At 35.8% G+C, this 19746-nt stretch overlaps 1 protein-coding gene across 1 annotated transcript in view; it reads left to right on the top strand.

Moving 5' to 3' along the window:
- SCN11A (sodium voltage-gated channel alpha subunit 11) overlaps positions 1-19746 on the top strand; it is a 93531-nt gene that overhangs the window by 36390 nt on the left and 37395 nt on the right. The window contains exons 14-18 of the mRNA XM_074289230.1: positions 362-541; positions 3094-3453; positions 7077-7544; positions 11913-11993; positions 15454-15568. Of these exons, the coding sequence (XP_074145331.1) occupies positions 362-541; positions 3094-3453; positions 7077-7544; positions 11913-11993; positions 15454-15568 (1204 nt within the window). The remainder of the gene's footprint in view (positions 1-361; positions 542-3093; positions 3454-7076; positions 7545-11912; positions 11994-15453; positions 15569-19746) is intronic.

The raw sequence follows: 19746 nt of genomic DNA, 5'->3' as shown, positions 1-19746 counted from the left end.
GCAACCATTTCTATCTCATTTGATCTTCATCATAATTCTGTGATGTGGGTGCTATTATTCTCACGGAGAAACTGAGTCACAGAGATGCTAAGTGATTGCTTTAAGTCACACAGCTAGTAAGGATCTAGAGTAGGATTTGATTCTTGTCTGGAATGACAGCACAGAATTGTTTGTCAGATTTATAGATGACATGGAGCTAGGAGAGATTGGGAACTTCTCTTGACGTCCAAAGACAGAGTATTACATCGACTTCAGTGTTAGTTTTGTTGAACTGTTTACTGATTCCAATTTCTCCAGGTCATTCTATCACCCTCAAAATAGAAGCTACCCTCACTCACGCCTTTTCTTCTTCTCTCTGTAGGTTTTTACTGGAATTTTTGTAGCAGAAATGTTCTTCAAAATCATTGCCCTGGATCCATATTATTATTTTCTTCGACCCTGGAACATTTTTGATACTATCATCGCAGTTCTGAGTCTTGTGGAAATAATCGTTTCACTTGCTGTTAATTCAAATGTGTCAATATTGCGTTCTTTAAGACTGGTAAGGGACCATTTGGTTTCGTGGTATGATATCAATCTGTTGTCTGAAATGAAAACTATTTCTAAATCAGTGTGACCCATGTATCAATGGAGTCATTAGACCCCCCTCCTTGGACAGATGGAGTGGGTTCAATCTTGAGGGATTCTCTCCAAATAGTAATCTCTCTGGCTTTTTGTCCCTACTCAGAATTCTCTTCCGGGAATATTGGAATCAGTCTCCCATCTCCTCAAATGGACTTTCCCTCTCATTACAAAGTGTTACACTTTGGAAGGATTTGATCCCAGATATTCCTGATCCCCAAGTTCATCACCCCGCCCACTATACTATAGATCCAGTTCCTCATCACCAAAGACCTATTGGGCATTTCATTTAAAAATATTTTTAAAATTTTCTAATTTTTTTTGGCTGAGGCAATTGGGATTAAGTGACTTGCCCAGGGTCACACAGCCAGGAAATGTTAAGTGCCTGAGGTCAAATTTGAACTCAGGTCCTCCTGACTTCAGGGATACTGCTCTATCCACTGCACCACTTAGCTACCCCATTAGTGGATATTTCAAACTGGATGTCTAATGGATACTCCTGACTCAATGCATCCAAAATAGAACTCATCTCTTCCTCTCAAACTATTCCCTTTTCTAAACTTCCTGAACCACTATTTTCTCTGTCACATAGGCTCAAAATTGTAGTGTTATTCAAGTTTTCCTCTCTTGCTCTCTCCACAGTCTATTCTATGGCAAAATCTTATTTTTCCACCAAAAAGGGTGGGCCCTGCAATCCCTCTGGGATTTGATATAACAATCAGCCCAATTTCATCAGGAAATAAGGGAAGGGCTCTTCCACTTATCTTTGGGGCCAATGACTTGTATGATTATAAAGATATGGTCTGCTCTGCAACATCTCCTTTTTGTTCTTCCATGCCCTGGTCATGGTCCAGTGGAACAAGCACTGGCTCTGGAGTCAGAGGACCCGGGTTTGAATCCTGCCTTTGCCACTTAATGCCATAGTAAGCCATTGGCAAGCCACTTAATTTGTCAAGGTGAAGCTAGGTTGCAGAGTGGGAAAAGTGTCGCATGGAGCAACATTTCAACTCAAATATTTACTAACCATGGGTGCAATATTTAACCTGTTTGCCTCAGTTTCCTCATCTATAGTAATAGCACTATTTCATAGTATTATTATGAGGATCAAAGGAGATAATATTTGTTAGGAGCTCTGTAAATCTTCAAGCACTTTGAGCATAAACATTAACTATTATTATTCATCTCTCTGGACCTCCATCTATAAAATTATGTAGCTACACCAAATGGTACTGAATATCTTTTCATAATAGGTCTTTGATTCTATGTCCTTTATGCATGAATAGATTTATTTCCATAAATATTTTTTATAAATGGTAAAGTGGGAACTTAGGCTACTAATATATTCTCATTCATTTTTTTTTAAACAAAAATAATAATCCAGGAGCAGCTAGGTGGTGCAGTGGATAGAGGACCTGAGTTCAAATCTGGCCTCAGACATTTAACATTTCCTAGCTGTGTGGCCCTGGGCAAGTCACTTAACCCCAATTGTCTCAGAAAAAACAAAAAGTAATAATCAATTCCAACCTATTTCCCCATATTATAGATTCCCTCCACCCACTCCATAATTCAACAACAATGGCCTACTTGCCTATCATTGAAATAATGTTTCATTTCTCACCTCCATGCCTTTGCCCCAACTGTTCCCTCAATTTGACATTCTCTTCTCCTTTACTTTTCCCTCTGAGTTTCCCTGATTTTTTTTTCAAGACCTAGCTCAAGACAGGAAGCTGTGATCTAGCTTCCTGGGGCTACCTCTGATTTACTCTCTGGGATTGCCTCATCTATTCTGTATATGTTTCCAGTTTTTTAAGTATTATTTATGTATTTTAGGTATTATATTTAGGTATTTTAGCTTTATTTAGGTATTATTTCCTGCTCTAGGAAGCTCAAAGTTTTGGACCATCTTTGTATCCTTAGCTCTTAATACTGTGCCTGGCACTTAGGAAACTTATTTACTCACTTATTACCTCTGCATCCATTATCTCCTTTAACCCTTTATCAGCCCTGTGAGGCAGGGAGATATATATATATATATATATATGTGTGTGTGTGTGTGTGTGTGTGTGTGTGTGTGTGTGTGTGTGTATGTGTGTGTATAATTTTATTATTACCCTTATTTTTACATAGTTTACATATATTACATATTTTAAACATGAGGAATCTGGGACTTAGAGAAATTAAATAATTTACTCAGGGAACACAGCTAGTTAGTGATGGAGGGGGGATTCAAACTCAGGTCTTTCTGACTCTAAGTCCCCCCCACACCCTACACCACCCCATGCTGCCTGTCATCTACTTACCAAATGTAGCCAGCAAAATTGGTTTGCAATTTGGAGGGATATGGCTTTAGACACATTTTATGCCACGTATCTCAATGAATTGCAGCTACGATGATACAAAGCATAATTTATTGTTCTATATTTGTCTTTTTTTTTTTTTTTTTTTTTTTTTGCTTTCCTATTCCATTTTCAGCTGAGAGTTTTCAAGTTAGCCAAATCCTGGCCAACACTGAATACTCTTATTAAGATTATTGGCCACTCAGTCGGCGCCCTGGGTAACCTCACTCTGGTCTTGACCATCGTCGTTTTCATCTTCTCGGTTGTTGGCATGCAGCTTTTTGGGAATCCTGAAAATCAAACTTTTTCATGTCTTAGCTTCATGCGGCCAAACCCACAGCGCTGGCACATGAGGGACTTCTTCCATTCTTTTCTGGTTGTGTTCCGCATCCTGTGTGGCGAATGGATCGAAAACATGTGGGAGTGTATGTGTGACTTCCCTAAGGTGCTGTGCATTCTCGTCTACTTGCTGATTTTGGTGATAGGAAACTTGGTGGTAAGTTTGCTCCGTTTTTCTGCTTACTATCAAGGGAGCCATGGGTAACTCATACTCATGGGTTTTTGGAATATCGAGTTTGTAGAATAAGTATAGAAGTTGGGATTAATTTCATCTCCAATGTTGACTTCCCAATGGAATCTAAACACTACAAATTAGATTAATTTTACAAATGAATTTGTTTTTCAGTCATGTTTTAATATTGGAAAAGTGATAAATGAAATGTACTGGGAGATTATAGTTTGCAAAACATCTTTTATCCTTATGGATACCCACAAGGCAAGTACTACAGATGAGGAAACTGAGGCTTTGGGAAGCTAAAGGAATTGACTATGTCTATACAACTAATAGATATGGGAATCCAGAACTAGGTATAACTGATACTGTATCATGCTGCTGCTTATCAAAGTTGTTTCTCTCAGTAGAGTAGAGTGAATTATATAAAAATTGTTGGTTTAGAAATTTTTCGTTTTCAAAAATCATTATCTTTTAAATAATAAAGCATTTTTTAAGACATGATAGACCTTTGGAGAAAATTGAATGGGAACAGAAAGATATATACCTTTTTTCTCAGCAGCACATAGGACCCACACACAAAAAATATCATAAAACCTCAAAATCAAATATAAGAAGGCAGAAATATTAATTTCGTTCTTTTCAATATCATAATGCAATAAAATTACATTAAAAAGAACAGTGGGAAAAGATCAAAATTAATTGGAAACTAAATAATCTGATCCTAAAGAATAAGTGAATCAAAGACTAAATCATTGAAACATGAACAATTTCATTAAAAAGAATGACAATAATGAGACAGCCTACCAAAATTTTTCTCTAAATTCTAACATCTTGAAATCTAAGGTAAGATAAAGTAAGGATAATATAGGTAAGATTCATAAGATAGAAAGTTAAAAAAACACAACAAACAAACACACAAAAAAATAAACCATTGAGTTAATTAATAAACCTAGAAGCTGGTTTTATGAAAAAAAACCAATAAGATAGATAAGCCATTGGTTAATTTGATTTTTAAAACTTTGCTTTATATAAGATTTTTAATTGCATGCAATTGAAATGACCTTCTTGATCTTTTGTGATCATCTCTAGCTCTTGTTAAGATTAAGAACTGACCATCAAAAAGAATTAAACCAAAACAAAAAAAGAAGCAACTAGAGATAACTGCATAAAGTACCCAAATGCCTTCTCTTGTTTTTGATTTATTATAAATCCTATATATTCAGGTCATTGATCCAGTTTAAGGTTGTCATGATATATCGTATCATATGTTCTAAATATTGTTCTAAATCTAATTTCTGCCAAAATGTATAACAGTTTCTTCAGCATTTCTAATGAGATAAAGAGTTCTTACTTAAGAATGTGTTCTTGTGTTTGTTTTTATGGGGTTAATGTTTTCTAATTCATCCTTATTCACCTCGGCTCATTGATTGATCTAGATGTGTTTTAATACAGTTAAAGTAGTTAAGTTTAGGTGGTTACTGCTTTATAGTATAATTTGAGCTCTGAGACAAATTTTTCTCTCTTTGAAAATTATTTACTTTGAGTTTCTAGATCTTTTGTAACTCCAAATGAATTGTATTATTATTTTGTCTAGTGATATAAAATATACAGGTGAATATATAACACAGTGGAATCAGGAGGCCTAGAGTCAGGAAAACTCATCGTCCTAAGTTGAAATTTAACCCGGGTGATCTTAGACAAGTCAGTTCTCCTTATTTATTTATCTCCGTTTTCTCATTTGTAAATTTGTAAAATGAGCTGGAGAAGTAAACTACTCTAGTATCTTTGCCAAGAAAACCCCAAATAGGGTCAGAAAGAGTTGGAAATGACTGAAAATGATTGAACAAGGAATAATCTTCCCTTGTTAATTAGATAAATTGGTATAACATTGAATCTATAAATTAATTTAAGCAATATTATTTTTATTTATTAGCACAGCCTAACCATAAGCATTAAATATCTCTCTAAGTAATTTAAGTTCTTTATTTAAGCAGCATTTTAATGGGTCCATATTGATGATGAATGTAGTTTGATAGATCAATTTCATAAGATTTTAAAGCATTTTGTGGTTATTTTGAATAAAAATTCCTTTTTTTTATTATTTCCACCTGCAATTCATGACTGCTATATAGAAAGGTAGGGTTTTATGGGCTTATTTTGTTTGCTGCTACTTTGTTGAAATTATTGTCCAAGATTCTTTGCTAATTCTGTAAGTTTCCTGGTAAACAGTCATATAATCAGCAAATGGAAGAGTTTTGTCTCCTCTCTGTCTACATTTTCATACATTAATTTTCATTACTTTTTTCAATTTATGAGCATTTTCTATCTCACCTCCTTTTTCCTCTACTGAAAAAAGAAAACTCTGAACAGATATTCATAGTCAAGTGAAATGATTCTCACATCGGTTATGTTCAAAAATGTGTTTCTTATTTTGTACCCTGAATTTATCGCTTCTCTATAAGTAGGTGAGAAGTGTGAATCATCTTTGGTCTTCTGGGATTATGATCTCTCATTGCATTGGTCCAATTCCTCAATATTTCAAAGTTTTTTTTTTTCTAATTTTTTTTTTGATCCAGTGACTATTTCATTCTGTGTCAGTTTATAGACACGATACTGGTTGAGCTGTCAATTTAATCATTTATAATGGCACAATTATATTAAATCAATGATTATGACATAATTTGAATAGCTATTCCCTTATGACCAGCATCTTCTTAGAGCCCAATTCTTTGCCATGACATGCCATTTGAATATTTTTGTTCATAGGGACCTTCCTTTTTGATCTCTTTGAAGAATAGTTTGCTAATTTTTATGCCTTTAAGTTATTTCTCAATTTTTACTGTTCTCACAAGCATTTTTATAATTAGAATTACTGTTCAATAATGATGCTGTTCTATAGTTCTCCTTTTATAGATTTTAGTTTCATAATTTTCCTTCTCTTTTCTTTGTTTTATTTTTTATTCTTTGAATATTAGAATGATGTTTTTACGAAAGGAGTTAGAAAAAAGGAGTTGAGAATAATTTGCACAATCGTATTGATAATATTTAAAATTTGATAGAATTTTTCAGTAAATTTATCCAGACCAAGGCAGTAGAGAATGGATGATGAAAGGGTTATTATATCTGTTTAATAAACAGCAGCATACAGTAATTACAGTGACTACAGAATGGCAGACCAATATCTTGGCCAGGGATGAAATTGATGATACTTCCTGCTTTTCTTTGGATGTGACATCAGAAATATTATTTCATGGAACAGTGGCAAAAACATTGCATCAAGAGCTGCAGGCTTGGCTTGGAGGTTCCCCTCTATCATTTACTGTATAAATAACTTCTCTAGGGCTTTGTTTTCTCACATCTTTGATATGGCATTAGACAAATTGACCTAATTTGCCAATTTTTATTTTGATCCTGCTTATTTTCCTCATATAGTATAAATGGGGATTTTTTAGAGAAAAGAAAAAAGGCCACATGAAGGGATAAAGGACCATCTGTTTGCGGCTTTTGTGACCCTTGGGGAAGAGCGCCCTGGAAAGTCCTTTGCCGTTGTTCCTCCTCTCATATGGAGCCCCAACCAGTAGGCTTTTTCTCTCCTTGTTCCTCAGGTACTCAATCTTTTCATTGCCCTGCTGCTCAACTCCTTCAGCAGTGAGGAAAGAGAAGGGAATGGATGTGGAGAGGTGAGAAAGACCAAGCTGCAGCTTGCTTTTGATCGGTTCCATCGGGCTTTTCATTTTGTGAAACATGCCATTTGGCATTTTTGTAGCAGTCCTTTCAGGAAGCAAATGTTTAGAAAGCCAAAGGACGTGTCAAAAAAACAGAAGGTTCAGAATGAAGATGCTATTCCAATGGAGTCGGGAATAAAACGAGAGCAAGCAAACCATGAACAACTTTACCCTAAGGACAAAAAGAGTTCTCTTGAATACACAGGTCTGGACTTTATACACCAGAATTCAAATATCAGGCACCTTTCATTTAATAAAGCCCCACTTGCTGAAGAAGATGATGATGATATTCATTCTCTAAATGAAGATGAGTTCCAGGATGTCATGGAAACAGAGTTTTTCAAACAGGTAGGAAAGCTTGAGTTTGGTGTAGTGACCCTAAAAAGTTGTCTTTTTTTTTGTGGCTTTGGACAATTTACTCTAATTTTCATCTTTGGTTAATAAGCATTTTTCTTTCCCTCCCACTCTGCCAATTTAAAAGAAAAAAGAACAAAATTCTCATAACAAAATCTGCATTATTCATACTCACAAATTCTACATTTTGGGTCCATCATTTCCCTGTCATGAATTAGATAGCACTGATTATCACCAGTACTTTGGAATTGTGGTTGGTCAGCCCAGTGATCTGATATCCTAAGTAAAAGGATCAGTTCTTAATCATGTGTCCAGCTCTGTGCTAGACCTTATGGGGGGGGGAATATGTTACATGATCCTTTTCTTTCAAGGAGCTCATGACCCAGTTATCAATATACAAGATACCTGTGAAATCTGAAATTCTGCTAATGCTAACAAATATACAAGATTAGGAAATCTGAAAAGGGATTTTGGGACATGTGACAAATGATAAGGTCTCTCCCTACTTCCATCCCCTTCTTCTCTCCCTCCCTCATTCCGTCTCTCTTTCTCTCCATTTCTCCCTCCTTACCCTCCCCTTCTTGGATGGATGTGACCATGGTCATTGACAGTCTGAAAGAAAATAATACAAAATATTTGACCCTAAAAGCTCCTTATTCAAAATATCAAAAATACTTTCATTAAATAAATGTTCATTATGTGAAAGAAACTATGCTAAAGCTTCAACAAATGTGGGGATCATATTTCTAAAGATTTATTAGAGATTTTCCTCTTTGGATACAAATTTTATGTATGATAGTGGACAAATCTTCTCATTCTTTATATTGCATGGCATTAAATCCTGTAGCAGGCCCTGATTTGTGCTAGAACAACTCACAGATCCAGGCTCCAATTATATCCTCAGAGTTTTTAATTAAAATTTCTTGTTGACCTAACATTTGTGTGTGTACAGCATACATTTCTGTGATTGAGCATAGAGATGAGCTAATCTGGTAGTGATGGTCTGATTTAACTTCCAAAGAATCCCTTTTGCATTGGATCCTTTTCTATTAAAAAAAAAAAAAAAACAAACTCTTTTAGTTAGGGTTAGGGTTATGGTTAGTGTGGTTTTTTTTGGTGTTATGCTACTACTTATTCCTCCTTGTCTACTGTAGGACCATCATCTTTACTTCTGGAGAATTTTTTTTTATTGATACCTTTTATCTTCATATTATAATCACCCCTCCAGACTGAATCTTCCTTTGTGGAAGATGGGAATAATTAAACAAAAACATCTCCCATTATAATTGCATCTGAAAATGTACACAATAATCTATTTTAGCACCCATTCTCCACTCCTCTGTCACACTCTTCTCTTCCTCCACATGAGAAGACAGTTATATCTCATTTCCTGTTCTATAAAATCTTCATTGATTTGACAGTTATTCAGGGCTTGATTTCCTCTTAGTGATATTTCCATTCTCATTGCTTTAGTCTTTGTGTGTGTGTGTGTGTGTGTGTGTGTGTGTGTGTGTGTGTGTGTATATATATATACATATATATATATATATATATGTATGTATGTATATGTATATATATATGTATATATATATTTAAATTTTGATTATTTTGCTGTTAGTTAATATGTCATTCTAGACTTCTCATATTAATAGTTTCTCAGTAAATAACAATATTCTATTATATTCTTATATCATATCCCTTTTAGCTTTCCCTCCCTGTTAATGAATACCTATCTTATTTTCAGTTTTTGCTACCACAAAGATGGTTGCTGTAGGGGCAGCTAGGTGGTGCAGTGGATAGAGCACAGTTCTGAAGTCAGGAGGACCTGAGTTCAAATCTGGTCTCAAACACTTAACATTTCCTAGCTGTGTGACCCTGGGCAAGTCACTTAACTCCAATTGCCTCAACAACAACAAAAGATGGCTGCTATAAACATTCTGGTAACTATTGGACCTTTGTTCCTTGTTTTGGAATATGAAATGGTGGGATCATTGGCTAACAAGTATTTGACTAGCTTAGTCACTTTTCTTGCATAATTCCAAATTGATGTCCAAAATGATTTAGCTCCGTTAAAGGGACATTAAGGTATCTGTTTTCCCACAGCCTCTTTAACACTGAGTGCTACCATTTTGTTGTCATCTTTGCCAATTTCCAGGATATGGTGGGAGAGGGGACAGGTGTGGTGAGAAGTGGAGAATGGATAGATTATTATGCACATTTTCAGATGCAATTATAATAATGAATATTTTTGCTTAATTATTCCCATCTTCCCCAAAGGAAGATTCCATTTGGAGGGATGGGAAAAAGCTGAAATGATTATGATGTCAAAATAGAAGGTATCAATAAACTTCAATGTTTTAAATTTAAGCTTCTATTATTAGTGATCTAGAGGGAAGTGTTTCTGCTTACAGAGTTTTGAGACCAGGGAAAGAAAGTAGAGGGAGCTCAAGTTATTAAAAAGTGAGAACTGATTATAAAGGATTTAACAAAGGAGTTCAGGGAGGAGTTATAAATACCCATAAGTAATCAAACAAAAACAAGACTGAAAATTTCAACCAGGATAAAGAACAAGAAGAATTCTGCTCTGGCTTATATTGAGTACAATGTAACATACAATGGTTGTTTTTCTGACAGTCAAATATCTACTACAATGTAGTAAACAAATCCAGAACTGTTTGGATTTCTACATGCAAAGAGTGGACACTAATGGTACAATATCACCTTGGCAGGAAGCCTCCGGGGGACTGTCTTGGAGATTATTTGCACTTGTCTCTAATCTTTTTAATAGTATTTTTAAAAAATCAGTGATTTGAATAAAAGCACAGAGAACATGGTAGTCAAATTTGCACATGACACAAAGATGGAAGGAATACCAATACATAAGATGACAAAGTCAAGATCCTGAAAGGTCTTAGCAGTACTAAACCTTGGGCTGAATCTAATAGGATAAAATTTAGCATGGATAAATGTAAATTTCTACACGTAAGTTCGAAAAATCACCTTCACACGTATAAGATAAGGAAGATATGGTTAGCAATTTGCACGAAAAAAGACCAATAAGCTAAATATGAATTAGCAGTGTGGTGTATTAACCACAAAAGCCAATGTGAGTTTGGTCCAAATTTAGAAAAGCTTGACTTCCAAGCTAGAAAGAGGATGGCCTCAGTATACTCTGCCCTGTCAGATGTTCGTTGGAAATGTGAATGCAATTGTGGGTGTAAAGACTCTGATAAGCTAGAGAGCATCCAGAAGAAGGCGTCCAGGTGAGAGAAGGACCTTGAAGGAACTAGGGATGGGCAGTCTAGAAAAGACAGGGCTTCAAGAGCTTACATTCATTCACTGATCAAGACAGTTCAGATCTCTGGTCAGTTTTAAAGCTCTGTAAATTACTTTCCTGAGGGAAGGGAGTATGGTCTTTGGAGATCTGCAGGTTCCTATAGAGGGGAAAGGGAAGCAGAGACAAGAAAAGTGGTGAGCAGGGCATTGATATTCAAGGTAAATAAAGGCAACTTAGATATTGGGGCCAAGATCTCCATGAACTAGAAAGAGGGAAGGGTGAACAGGTTTGCTTTTATTACAAGCTCATGTGTCAGGTCCTTTGTACAGTCTTGTTGCCCATGGTGCAATTGGCCATGGGGAGGAGTGCTGAGTGAGCTCAGAATAGGCATTAGTTCACTGATTTCTTAACCACTGGTTTTTTTGGATTCTGAGTTTTAGACCATGGAGACAGATGGAGTTGCATAATTTCTACTATAGAATGGTTCAAGAGGTCATGAGGAACAGAGGAAATGTCCAGTCTTCCCTCTTGTTGGTCAAATCACCTAGAAGTCCAGTTTTTGAGTTTTTTTCTGTTATTGATTTAGATTATAGACAGAAAGCTATTGAAGTTATACAATCCAATTTTGGACAGAACAAACCTATTTAATAGGATCACACTGATCATAGATTTATACCTGGAAGGGATTTTAGAGCTAGTCCAGTCTAAGCCTCTAATTTTACAGATGAGGAAACTGACACTAATGAAGGGGAAGTCACTTGCTCAGGTTCACATACCCCCATGCACACATGCACACATGCACACGCACATGCACACAGTACACATAGAGACATGCACACAAATGCACACAGACATACATGCACATATGCATACTTATAATACCTATGTGTGCACATACACAGAGACGTTAGCAGATCACAGTAACAGATCCTGGATTTAAGCCTAAGTTTTCTGATTTTTGAATGAGTTCTCATTCTCCTTCATCTGTTCTTCTCTTTTCTATTCCACATTGTGTCTTAATTTGTTTCATGGCAAATAAGATATCCAGAAAATAAAATCAACTTGTTTGGGGATTTTTACGGCAGGAGGAAAAGGAGTGTATGAGCCCGGGAGCCATGAGCAGAGAGGTCGACGTGTTTTCTGAAGATGGCACTGAAAAGAAAGAGGTAATTATATCAGATGAGCAAACCAAAGGTAAAGTCTGTGGACAGCTCCCGCATACTAACTTTCCTCAGTTTCTCCTGAGAAGCCACAATGGGAACACTTTAGGGATAATACAGGCCAGCAGGGCCAACAGGAAGAAGAAGGCCTTTCCAAAAATCCAAATGTGACTGTCTTTTATGACTAAAGTAGCCAGACTTTGGTGGCTGGCCTTTCTTTGCTTAGGCTACCAGTATAGCTGCTTTCTGTGTTTTCGAGAGGCAGGGGAAGCTCTGCTGTTTAAGGATAGCATGACAATGAAGAGTATTGAGTTTGGATTTTGAACATCCGAGTTCAAATCCTGCTGTTTACTATTTTAGTTATGTGACTTTTGGTAATTCAGTCACTTTCTCAAGGCTTCAGTTTCTTTATCTGTCTAATGAGGGGATGGATTCACTCATCTCTAAGGTTCCTTGCAGTCCTAATAATCTTTAAGTTTATGGGAATGGTACTTCTCCCTCTAAAATCCTACTGAAGATGAGGAGAATGGGGAGAAAAGGAGGCATAGTATCAAAGCTTGTATAGTTTATAGTGATCTGGGCCCTTCATTCAAGACAAAAAGGTGGGGTTTTCCTTTGCACAGCATATGACAATAATAAAGGACTTTCAATCATACTGTAAGACTTGCCAAAATGCTTTTTCCTTCTTTATCTCCTTTAGGTCTTAAAAAACCCTTGATGATCCCATTAGCACCTATGGATTCAGTTCCAGTTCTGCTTATCTAATCCTAATCTCTCTCAACTTCCAGATTCACATCTCCAGCTGCCTGTTGGACTTCTCAACTGGATGTCCCATAAATACTTAATGGAATTTATTATCTTTCCATCCAAAATATACCTCACTCCCAAATTTCCTCTTTTAAAAATTATTTTTAATATATCAAATAAAACCAGCATTGTCATCCTCCCAGACTTCCATTCTCTCTCATTCCTTATAATCACTCTTGCCAAGTCCTGTCATTTTACCTTCGTAAAATAGCTTGTATACTCTGCCATTTCTTCTCCGCTATTACTACCTCCTTGACAAATTTCTTCAGCTAATGTCTGGACTATGGCCACAGTCTGACAGTTGGTTTGCCTACCTCAAAAATCTCCCCACAGCAGTCAATACTCCATTCAGTTGCCAAATAAATCTTCCTAAATAGAAGAGCTGATCATGTAACCCATCAGTCATCTAGTCAATCCCATTTAATATATTCTTCTCACCTCTAGAATCAAATGTATAATTCTCTAGCATTCAAATTTCTTGACCCTCTCTTACCTTTTCAGTTTTTTATACCTTACAATCCACTATATATTCTACGATCTAGTGACAATGACCTTGTTTTCACTGAACAAGACACTTGACATCCAATGACATTGACCTTGCATTCATTGAACAAGACTTGACCTCTAGTTTCTGGGCGTGTTCACTGGTTGTCCTTCACATCTGGAATGTTATCTCTTTCTATCTCCATATCCTGGCTATCCTGGCTTCCTTTCTCCCAGCTAAAATCCTATCTTCCTTAGGAACCCTTTCCCAATGCTTCTTAATTCTACTGCCTTTCTTCTTTGGCTTTTTCTATCCTGTATGTAGCTTGTTTGTTCAGTTATTTGGAGGAAGCTGGTGGCTCAGTGAATAAAGCACTGGGCTTGGAATAAGGAAGATCTGAGTTCAAATCCAGCCTCAGACATTTCTTAGTTGTGGCAAATCATTTGACTTCTGGTTGTCTGTGGAGAAAGGATGGTTATGGGCCTTAAAGAATCAGATAGGCTAAACAACATAATTGTTTGCTGTAGTCTCTCCCATTTAATTGGGAGTTCCTCAAGATCAGGGACACTCTCTTTTGCCTCTTTTTGTATCCCTGGTATTTAGCAGGCACTTAATAAATGTTTATTGACTAACTTCCTGATCTCGTAAGGCAGTTATTACAGATATTCTTATTGAAAAGGCTCCAAGCCAAGACTGAAGTGGAGGAAGAATTGGTATGTGATTTTCCTGTTGGCACTCAATGCAATCTCTGAGGCGGAAATGCAATGTATTAATTTTGGCCTGACAACACCAAGAAAATAGAAGTTCTCCCCCAGCCAGCACAGCATCCTAGCAAATGGAGACCTTTTGAATGCTGTGGATTAGTTCCTTTACCTTGGCAGTCCACTTTCCAGGGATATACACATCGATGATGAGGTTGACATACACATTGCCAGAACAAGCTTGGTGTTTGGGAGCCTCTGAAGGAAAGGGTGGGAGAGAAGAGGTATTACACTGCTCACCGAACTGAGAGCCATTGTGCTGACCTTCTTCTTGTATATCTGTGAAACTGAGACACTACATTGGTACCATGACAGGAAAGTGAATCACTTCCATTTTAATTGTCAGAAAGATTCTGAAGACTATCCGGCAAGATAAGGTACTGGATACTGAGATTCTTTCCCAAGCTGAACTGTCAAGTTCAAACTATTGCAGAAAGCACAACTTCAATGGACTGACCTGGTTGTTAGAACACCAACTTATGTTTACTAAAAGCCCATTTTGGGGAGAACTCACACAAGGCAAGTGCATACATGGAAATCAAAAGAAATGATACAAGGACACTCTCAAGGTCTCTCTGAAGAACTCTAGAATCTATTTAAGACCCTGACAAAGGACCCTCCAGCATGGCGTGCCTCCATCAGAAAAAGTTCTGTGCTCTATGAGCAAAGTAGAATTACAGTAGCTCAAAAGAAACATAAATGTATAACTTTAGAGACATCTTCGTTGTCCACATAGACTATTTGAGTCTAACCTTTGGCAGAGTATTCTGAACTTGTGTCGGTCTGATCAGTCACCTTCAGACACACTATAACTTGACTCCAACATAGTGATATCATTCTGATCCCATCTGAGCATGAAAAACAACTGCCAACCAACATAATTATTATTATTTATTAAAGTTTTTTTTATTTTCAAAACATATGCATGGATAATTTTTTAACATTGACATTTTAACATTCACATTTTGTGTTCCAAAATTTCCCCTCCTTCCCTCCTTCCCCCCACCTCCTCCCCTAGATGGCAAGTAATCCAATATATGTTAAACCCAATATATGCATATATTCATCACACTATCTCTTATCATGTTTTTTAAGAATATGTAGTACATGGTGGTGGGAGGGCAACAAGATGGCAGACTTATACTTTTAAAAAACGTATATCTTTTATTCCCAGAGGAGAAAAGCTAATGATTTTTTCCTGGAAATTAGGGCTGTTCTCAGCCCTGGGCAAAAACTAGACTATTTGGTTCTTATTTGATACCTCCAGGCCCTCAGAAAGCTTTCTAGGAAACTGAGTACTTGTGTTACCTCATATCCGACCACTGGGGCCAACTGGCTTTCTAATTAGTTGCAGTTGGAATAAGGACATTAGTTAATGGTTGCCCCCTCCCTTTTTTGTGCTTCTTCTTTCTAGAATTGTGAAGTCACCAGCTTTCTATCTGATTGCAGCACCATTGATCTGAAGGATCTCATTTTGTTCATTCCTGAAATGATTTCTCAAAAAGGACCTGAGAGGTGTTTACCCAAAGGTAAAGGCAAACTTTATTAAGCTTTCTTAAGTTTGGGTTTACATGAGCCTTCTGGAAGTTTGTTTGTGAGTCTCCTAAGTTATGGTGTTCCTTAAGATTTTTTCCTCTTCCCTTTTTTCTATTTTGCCTTTTTCTGCTTCTGTCTTTGTCCCTGTCTCTCCCTGTTTTTGTCTCTATCTCTATCTCTCTCTCCCAACTCCATTCTCTCTTTTTTCTCGTTATGTCTCTATTTCTCTATCTTTGTCTGTCTACTTTTCTCTCTCACTGTAATCTCATCAGCTCCCATGGGTTTAGTTATCATCTCTATGCAGAGGACCCCCAGTTTTTTATATATACCTCTAGTCTCCCCTCTGAGCTGTAATCTCATACCCACTAGATTTTTCAAATTGGATGTCCAAGAGACATCTAAAACTCAACATGTTCAAAACCAAACAATATTTTCCCCCCAAAATCTTCCTCTCTTCCAAATTTCCATGTTTCTGTTGAAAGTTCCACCTTTCTTCTAGTTCCCAAGGCTTTCAACTTTGATATTATCCTCAACTCATCACCTTCTCTTACCTAGTACATCCTATCAATTGCCAAATATTAATGTTTCTATCTTCACAACCTCAATATCTTCCATATCTGACCTTATCTACTCATGTAGCTATCATCTTAGTTAAGATCTTCATCACTTTTCACATAGATTTTTCTTTTTAGACTTTATTAAATTTTTTTTCCAATGAACAAAAAAAATTGTCTCTCTTCTACCTCCTGCTTCCCTCATCAGAAAATTGTGAAACAAACACATATAACCTTAAAAAAAACCAAATTCCCACATTGCTTGAGTTCATAAACTTCATGTTTTATTCTTAACATTGAGTCTATAACTTTTCTCAGGTGTTGGACAGAATGCTTCACTGGTCCTCTGGAATCATGGTTCATCATTATATTGATCAAAGTTGTCTTTCAAAATTGTTTGTCTTTATTGAGTTGTTATTTTACAAATTGTTCTCTTAGTTCTGTTCATTTCTTTCTGTAACTGTTTATAGATTTCTTCCTTGGTCTTTCTGAAACCATCCATTTCATAATATAAAATATTCTAAATTCATATTTCAGAATTTCTTTAGCTATTCTTCACCATTGATGAGCATCCCCTCAATTATCAGCTGTTTGCAACCACAAAAAGAGCTGCCATGAATATTTTTGCTCATGTGACTTTTAAAAAATCTTTTTGGCATGGCCTTTTTGGCCTTTCTGGATGAGTCAAAATAACTTTTGGAGGGATAATTCCAATTATTTTCCAGATTGGCTGGATCAATTCACAGCCCCACTGACAACGTATTAATATTTTTTCCCCACAGAATCTCCCATTCAACATTTGTCATTTTCCTTTTTTGTCAACTTTGTCAATCTGATGGGTATGAATAAATACTTAGAGTTGTTTTATTTTTCCTTTCTATAATTATTAATGATTTAAAACATTTTTTCCATCTGGCTATCATCTTATGTTTCTTCCATAGAAAATTACCTTTTATTATTCTTAAATGACTTATCAATTGGGTAATGACTCTTATCTTTATAAATTTGAATTAATTCCTTATGTATCTTAGAAATTAGATCCTTACCAGAGAAATGGTTTCAAAGTTTTCTTCCCAATTATCTGCTTCTCTTCCAATTGTATTTGCATTGGTTTTATTACTGCAAAAGCATTTTCATTTTCATAATCAAAGTTGTCCATTTTATCACATATTATATATATCATAATCCTCTCTATCTCTTGTTTGGTCAGGAACCATTCCTCTCTCTATAGATCTGAAAGGCCTTTGTTTATGTTGTCATCCATTATGTCTCTCAGTCCTATGTCCTTTTTGAATTTACCTTTTTTTAGAAAAAAAAATTATTTATTTAAAACTAAATACAACATAAAAAAAAAAAACAAAATAGAAAAAGAAAGTCAGAAAAGGAAAACAAAAAACAAAATATTATCATGTGCCCAGCAGAACATCAGGAAGTATTCAAAATATTTAACATTAAATTTCCCTTTCAAGAAAGCATATATATTAATAAAAGAGATTATATTCATGACTGTCCATCTTTTCTTTGCTCCTTGCTGGTTATTTGTTTCTTCTCTGCTATGTACTTTTTACTTTATTCTTTTTTCTCTCTTTCATCCCACTCACCTTCCTGAAGTAGTCTACCGCTAAGCATGAATAAACACACACACATATATTCACACATACATGCATATATATACACACACACACACACACACATATATATAAAACTACATACATGCACATACCTATATATACATAATACATATATAGGTGTATTTACATATATGTAAACATGCATCCAAAACATTATTAATGTGGTTGATATGTGATGTAGATTTCCCTCTTGATTGAATCTTCAAGTTTGACTTTTTTTTTTTGACTTTTTTTTTCTAATAAATTCTACTCCTGATCCTCATTATAGCATTTGTGTATATCTCTTATTTCCTATCCCTGCTAACTCTTCTACTTTAATTTACTCCTTAACTATTGCTATTATTTAATCTCTCCCCACCCATGGATCCCACCCTTATCTTCTTTCCCACCCTTTCCTTCCCTCTTTATTCCATTTCTATTAATCTACACATCTTGTCCCACTTCCATAAATCCACAGGCCTTTCTATACCCTACCTTATCCTATTCTCCCCCCTCCCCTTATTTCTTTATAGATTTTGGAGGATGCTATATCCTTCATGGGATATGTGTGTGTGTGTGTGTGTGTGTGTGTGTGTGTGTGTGTGTGTGTGTGTGTGTGTAGTGTTCTCCATTTAACCCATTCTCAATATGGGTAGGTTTTCAGACCTACCAGGCCTCCTCTCCCCTCTAATGCCTCTCTGTTTATTCTTTCTCTGCACCTCATTCATATATTACAATTTTTACCTTTTCCTAAACAGTTTTGGTTTTTTAGAATTAGATCATACTCAGTTCTGCTACAATCTTTCTTTTGAGCTACCCAATTACTGATGTTAATCTTAAATATATGGTATACATTGTCATCTAAAACAAAAACCATGCATATATGAAAAGATTTAGAATAAGAAGGCAAAGTAGAAATAGGAAAAATCTATTAATCATCACCTGAAATAGATCCTAGAAGGAAAGCTTACAGGAATATCATAGCCACTTTCAAAACTCCCAGGTTAAAGAAAAAAATATTGAAAGTAACAAGAAAAATAAACAATTTGTCCTTATTGAGCCTCTTGAAATTAATCTTTGATGTTGGCTCATATATCAAATTTTTTATTAGATTTGGGTTTGATTGAAACAAAGTCCTGAAACTCCTCAAATTCATTGAATGTACTTTTATTTTCATTCAATATTATGGATAATTTTTGCTGGATATGATATGTTGATTCTCTGCAGAATCAACAAACAAAAAACTCTAGGGCCAGCTAGATTGAGAGAGAGCCTCAGCCTTAGAAACTTTCATCTTGTAGACAATGTGGGAATCTGGGATAGCTGGTGAATGCAATATCAGAGAGGTGCCACCCATTTAGCTGTGGGTACTTGCAGGAGAGCAGAGTCCCTGATTTCAGTTCGAAGGTAGAGAAGGCAGCTATTGTTTGCAATCATCAGAGGGACTACAAGGAGTAAGATCATATGCAGGACAGTAAGATTATAGGCCCTAGCTGTGCCTTAGAACTGAAGAAGAGAGCCCAAGATTGGGCCCTGAAAAAAACCTCAGAAAATAACTGTAAGAAGGGTCTGAGGCTTGGGACATCATTGTCCATACCTTGGGACTATAATTTGATGACTACAATTTGATTACATTAATAACTGCTAAAAACAAAACAAAATAAAAATAAATAAGTAAAAATGAGTAAGCAGAGGAGAAAGAACGCAACCTCAGATAATTACTAAGGAAATAGAGAAGATCTGGATTCATATTTAAAGGAAGACAATAGTGCTAAAAAAAAAATCACTCCTTTTAAGCCCAAAAAGAGTTTTTAGAACAACTTTAAAAATCAAATAAGAGAGACCAAGCAGAATTTAGGGGGGGGAAAGAGCAATTCAAGAAAATTATGAAAACAAAGTCAATCAACTTTTGAAACCAAGAATCAAAAATTTAAGAAAGAAATTAATTTTTTGAAAACTAGAATTGGGTGAGGGAAACCTAATGACATTTTAAGACACCAAGAAATC

Source organism: Sminthopsis crassicaudata, chromosome 1 (genome assembly GCF_048593235.1).
Source record: "Sminthopsis crassicaudata isolate SCR6 chromosome 1, ASM4859323v1, whole genome shotgun sequence".
In the NCBI taxonomy this organism is placed as follows: Eukaryota; Metazoa; Chordata; class Mammalia; order Dasyuromorphia; family Dasyuridae; genus Sminthopsis; species Sminthopsis crassicaudata.
The sequence above is the reverse complement of the archived record's forward strand: the minus strand, read 5'-3'. Positions and strand labels throughout refer to the sequence as shown.